Below are 6417 nucleotides of genomic sequence, written 5' to 3' on the forward strand. Positions count from 1 at the left end.
TGTGTCGAAGTTGTTGAAGCTGTCCAATACAGGCACCATCAATCGTGCAATTCCATCAAATCCCCCTCCTCTTCCTCAGCCCGACTCTCAGCTTGCGAGTGATGCCAAACAATCCACAATCACCTAGAGATGCAATATCGCATAAAAATCAGTCTGTAGAATTCCTGTGATTTCGTAGATATGCGACAATCAGGGTTCAGTTTAGATTTGTGAGAATTCGTAGAAATAATCGTACTGGAAACGAACATAGTCTCGTATTGTAGAGGTTTCTGTTTAGCCTGCAGGCAATGAGAAAGAGATGGAAGTAGAGATGTAGGGGGAGTTTGGTGATGGGTAGTATAACCCAACATATAGCATCGACTTCGATATATCCCTTGATCATATTATAAATTGATTATATTTTTTAGCTACTTATTGCTACCTACAACTTGCTGCTGTGATGATGACTAACTCGCCCATTCCTCCACATCTATGGCATCAAATATAATCGTATAATAGTCTAATAGCCGAATATAAAGCATAGCGACATATATTTTGTAGGCAAATAATATACTGCCTTAGTGTTGAATAAATAGTGGCATAGTGATCACATAGCCATTGACATAGTTGATATATTTATTACAGCGTATCTTATTGCGATGGGGAACGTTATTGCGAAGGCTTCAGATCATTTGCCTACCTTAATCTCAGCGATCACTGCCCTGGCCGTTTTCAGTTATCTCTGGTACGATGCCAAGGGAAAGAAGAGTTTTCAATAAAAAATGATCAAGGCATTAGAGTCCGAGGAAAAGACCAAAGGAAACTTCAGTGAACTTATGAACCAAGTCTACTTGAAGGATCACGTCCGCCATGAAAGCATTAGGAATAACTCCAAGCACCCCATCTACAAGATTGCTATTACTGGGGGTCCCTGTGCTGGTAAGAGTACTTCAATGGAAAAAATTAAAAACATCTTCTCTGAGAAGGGCTTCCGAGTTCTCTGCGTCCCGGAAATCCCCACCATGGTTGTTTATGCAGGCGGCATGATTCTCATGTCCAAGTTCACAAGTCAAGAAAGGGTCCGATTCCAAGCACTCCTTATCAGGTTCCAGATGTATGCAGAGGACTATTTCACTCGCTTGGCAGAAATGAGCAACCAGCCTGCCATTGTCCTATGTGATCGAGGCACAGTCGACCCCGCGGCCTATGTCCCCAAAGAGGAGTTCCAGGCTGTTCTCGATGAATAAGGATGGACTTACATCACTCTCAGAGATAGAAGATATGACCGAGTGATTTTCCTAAATTCTGCTGCAAATGGGGCCGAATAGTTTTACACCCTTGAGAACAATGCAGCGAGATCTGAGGGCCTTGATCTAGCAAGAGACCTCGATCGTAAGACTCTGGAAGCCTGGACCGGACACCCCCATATCACAGTTATCGCCAACTTACCTGGAGAGACTTTTCAGATGAAAATCGACAGAGCAGTAATCGCAGTGGCAAAGACCGTCGGAGAGTAGATCCTCGACACCGCTTACAACAAGGTGCTCATCCAGAAACGTAAAGTTAATTAAATATTCAGCCGTCTTCCCCAGTTAGATGAAAATCGAGACATCCGAGATCACCGAAATCTTCCTAAAGAATGACAACCCCGATATCGATGAGGACAAACTCAAAAAAAGAGGATCCCATGACTCCTTCACCTACCAGAGAAAGTACAAATACAAAAAGGCTGCCGACCATTCCAAATAAATCAGGACTCCGATCACCGCCCTCCAGTTTGTTACAATCAAATAAAGCTGCTCCGACCCTGAATTCAACATCATCGAGAGAGAGCGAATCAACTTCGTCTACCAGAATCTGTACATTTATTTTAATTGTAGTTCTTATTGTATAGATGTGTACTCGCACATCGAAGGCTAGGGCAAAGTGTACTTATTGAGGTACCTTTCGAAGCCTGGCCAAGAGAAATAACTTATCCCCAGCTTCCTTGAGGCAATCCGCGAGGTCAAAAATTAAAAAATTTTCAAGCTCAGAGAAATTGCCAGGAAGAAACAATGATCATCATCATTAACATGAATTGAATTCATACAGTACTACTTTTATTCACATCCACGCTTGTGCTCAATACCTTGAATAATTAATTTCAGTTTAATGACCAGGTTTTATTTATGCATGTTAAACTTTGTAAAATAGTGTTAAAAAGATATTATTATAATCCGTTGAAAATATAATTCTGAAATGCAGTCGAATTTTCTTAGCAAGCTTTCTGAATTCAAGGTCTTCAAATAAGTTAGTAGCCCCCAATCAATAAAACATGATGAAAATACAATCAGCATCGAAAATAGCATAGATAAGTAAAATGACATACCACTTCCTCACTTTTTAGGGTCTCCGCATATGTTCACGCATCTTTCATCTGCCATCGATAATTTGTTTTCTAAAATCTAAAGAATTAAGGAAGAGTTCGATTGTAGGGAATCATTTGGTCAATAACGGTCATCCGATAGAAATGTGGACAACTCTTCGCATAAATTACAAAAATCTGATCGTCCAGCGCGAATAGTCGGTTACTAGAGCAGTAATTGTTCTCCTTTTGTTATCGAGAAGCCATCCCCAGCAATTGACTAAGTAACAAACTTTGCCGCCAATTCCCTAAAACTGAGGAGCAGCGAATTTATGCAACTAAATTAGTCTGAAATACATCAAAATGAGTCACAGAAAACATAAAATATTGGGCTCAGTTTCGGCATATACTCAAAATTCTCATAGATTTCTCCATATAAGTTTAGTTTGCCTGCTCACTAAAGCTTCCCCCTTTCAATGCGATAGTTCGAACTAGGGAAATGCGTGGGGTCGGGCAAATTCGGAGACGTGCACAGATGCAGACATAAACCTACCTCAACGATATACGCACTGAAGAAGATCTTCAAATCAACAATAAAGTAATACAACATGATCGAACAATTCGTAAAATAGCTCAGAATCCACTACTACCTCAACCACCCAAACATTACGAAACTCTACACATTCTTTGAAGATGAATACCATGTCTTTCTGCTCATGTAATATGCTGAGAATGGAACCCTCTACGAAAAGTTCATCACAAATCCAAAATATAAGCACATGCCCTCGATGCTTCGATAATAGTCAGAAGTGAGCAGAACTATATTTCAGGTGCTAAATGGTGTACAATATCTGCATCGCCACAAGATTGTGCATCGCGATATCAAGCCTGAGAACATTGTCATTTGCAGCGTATGAGATATAGTTATTCGCATAGGAAGATACAGTGAAGCTCTGTGATTTCGGATGGTCAGCGATCTTCTAGAACTAAATGAGGAAAACATTCTGTGGAACTTTATAATACTTATCTCCCGAAATGAAAGAACAGGGGGAGTATACAGTCAGCGTGGATTTATGGAGTATTGGGGTGCTGACATTCGAGTTGTTAACTGGTGTCGCACCCTTTAAAAACTAAATGGAAAGGATCAAGTGGAAATCTAACAGCGAGAAAAGCAATATTCTATCGAATAAATGGAGATGGGATAATTTCATGTTTCCACCCGAAGTTTCGGACGCAGCTCAAGATTTTATCACTGGGCTCTTACAGGAGTCGCCTGATAACCGATACAGCATACGAGAGTGTCTCAGCCACGAGTTCATTGTTCGGCACAACAACCAGGAGTTCAGTCAATCTGGCTCAGAGAGTATTGAAGTATAGAATGAATTGCAAGCAATATTCTGATAATGATGGATGCTGCAAATTAAAATCACCATTTAGTTCCCATTATATCACCATTAAAATAACCTATAAAGTCGCCATTAAAATAATCTATAAACTCACCTGTAAAGTCACCTATAAATTCACCATTAAAGTTACGTGTAAACTGACCACAGCAGATTGGCAATAAAAAGGAAAGAGAACACTCCTCGTTCCCATTTCCTTCATTATTATAATTATAAGATTTCATGTTAAATATATCTGCATAATAGGCATTAAAATAAATGTAGAAATATGATAAGGCCCTAAAAAATGCAGGCGTGAATGCTTCAGCCTCTTCCTTTTATCGATATGTGGCCGACTCTCCAACCAATAAGCAATAGCTGATTTAATCCATCAGGAACTGCCGGGTTGATGACATCCGATGCAGGTTCAATACTTGGAGGATGACTTTGGGAGTTATCGGAATAGATAGCTAAATAGAAACTAAGATAAAGGAGCTCCAAAAGGAAAGATAGTAGTACAAAAATAAAAAGGCATAGTCCTTCAACAATGTTATGACAACCCAAAAGTAAGTCAAGATTGTTAAAAATCCACTGATGAACGCTATGATGAAAAACCCGAAGCCTGAAGAAGTAACCCTATATTCTATTCAGAAGAACGATGTGGTCCTACGCGACGATATCCGCAAAGATGTCGAAAGGACCTACCAATAGGTTGAGTTATTCCTCGATGAAAATGTTCTTAAGCTCCTTACGACCATTCTCTTAGTCTGGTGCAAAAGAAATCCTTCGGTATCTTACCAGCAAGGCATGAACTAGGTGTTAGCCTCAATAGTCTACGTGTATTTCTCGGAGGCCTATAGCCCTGATAAAACTCCAGAGGATTTTAACTAACTCAACGAACAGTATTTTATCCATAATTCAGGCAGCAGTAAGTGTACATTTTGTTCAACTCGGTGGAGCATTGCGAGGCAGACGTGTATAGCATTTTCTAGCGAGTAATGAACATCCACAAATAAATGTTCCGAACAGAAGCAGATTCGAACTTAAAAGGCGTCATCAACCCCAGTTCGAAAAACAACACGCCAATCTTGCAAAGGATTATCAATCTTATCGACCACAAACTGAAATCACTCGACCTAGAGCTCTTCCGGATAATTAAGCTGCAGGATGTTCAAACCAAGACATTCCTGCTCAGATGGATTCGATGCATGCACACTAGATAGTTTACCTTGGAGAATTCGTTCCTGATTTGGGATTCAATCTTCTTAGATTACTACGAACATCCGGGTTCCAGGACTAAATGCATATTTGAGTTCATCGATGCTATGTGCCTCGCGATGTTCGTGTATATGCGGAGCTTGGCGTTGACTCGTGAGACTGCTTACGAGATCCAGCAGATCTACCAAAAATACCCAGCTCTGAAAAGAGGTGGCTATCTAGAATAACTGATTTCTCTCGCTTGGTCACTTTGTGAAGCATTAAGGAACCCATCGCCTGACCACTCAGCCGAATAAAATAATCAACAATCCGAAAGGATCGCCAATAAACTAAAATTCATGAAAGGAAACGACCAGCTCATCAAACAGAAATAGTTATAGGATAAACAAGAAAACAACAAGAAAACAACCCAAGCAGACAAGCCAAAAGGAGAAGAATAGCGATCCATAAAGTAAACTGCGCCAGTAGTTGCAACCATTAAGCAAACATAACAATATGACGCAGTTCCTGTTGTTTAAGCGATGACAGAGAATAATTCTCAAAGAGAAGGCCTTTCTATTGTACTATCCGAAGATGAGTGGCTGGGCCTTCGAAACAGCCTCTAGAATGCACTCTACTTCATCACGTATTTATTTTATTCTATCTTGTAGGCACGAACAAGCGAAAGAGCAGATCGAATTAGCACTTGCAATCTTGAATAGCAAAGCTACATCTTATGAATGAATTAATTCAATAAATGATCGTCAATGTTGCTATTAATGTATTTATTTTGTTTTGTTTTGTTTTGTCTTATATTGTGTCGATGGAAGTTTGAAGCGAGTAATTGCATTAAAGTATTTATTTTACGTTATTTTATAGTCAAAACTGAAGCAGCCTTGGAAACGGCCTTGGAAGCAAAGAAATAGTTATGAATCGAATATGGATGAATTAAGGTGACTTCATATTTATATTAATTGCAATGAGCATGCCGAGCAATATCGATTTCAAGGGCCATACTCGTAAGCTCTATCCAAGCATATCTGCAACGAATCTATCAAACAGGGCATCTCTTAATTCCAGGTAAAAGGAAGGATTGCATAAGAATATTCCCAGCATTGGGAAACATGGAGGCAGTCTCCATCGCGACAATCACACTAACTAACTCAATTCAGAGAGATGCCCAAGCAAAAGTGGCGTATTTATAGGCAATCGCGCGCCCAACCTCCAAAGCTCACGGATCAGATAGTAATAACGATCCCGAATGTAATAAGACAGCCAAACTTCCCAAAGATAATCACACAGCATCCGCATCTTATCCCATAACTAACAAAAAGTAATCGAATTGAAAGAACGCCTGAGAAACATCCACCACTTCTATCGCGTTCGAATTTAATAGTAACGCAATAAGAATTTATAAAGAAATTAAATATTCATTGGCGTTATCGAAGATCTACAGCAAAGCCAGGGGTTGGGGTTGGGGTTGGGGTTGGGGTTGGGTTGGGGTTGGGGTTGGGA

At 40.0% G+C, this 6417-nt stretch overlaps 1 protein-coding gene across 1 annotated transcript; it reads left to right on the forward strand.

Annotated features, from left to right (window-relative positions):
• The first annotated feature begins 761 nt into the window (after positions 1 to 761).
• Positions 762 to 1226, forward strand: LOC148299262 (TRPL translocation defect protein 14-like). Its single transcript, XM_088276258.1, has one exon. It carries the CDS (start codon positions 762 to 764, stop codon positions 1224 to 1226), a length of 465 nt encoding a protein of 154 aa, XP_088132384.1.
• Positions 1227 to 6417: the final 5191 nt, after the last annotated feature.

Source organism: Brachycentrus maculatus, unplaced genomic scaffold (genome assembly GCF_059751285.1).
Source record: "Brachycentrus maculatus isolate JH-2025_06_01 unplaced genomic scaffold, ASM5975128v1 h1tg001240l, whole genome shotgun sequence".
NCBI classification, from domain to species: Eukaryota; Metazoa; Arthropoda; class Insecta; order Trichoptera; family Brachycentridae; genus Brachycentrus; species Brachycentrus maculatus.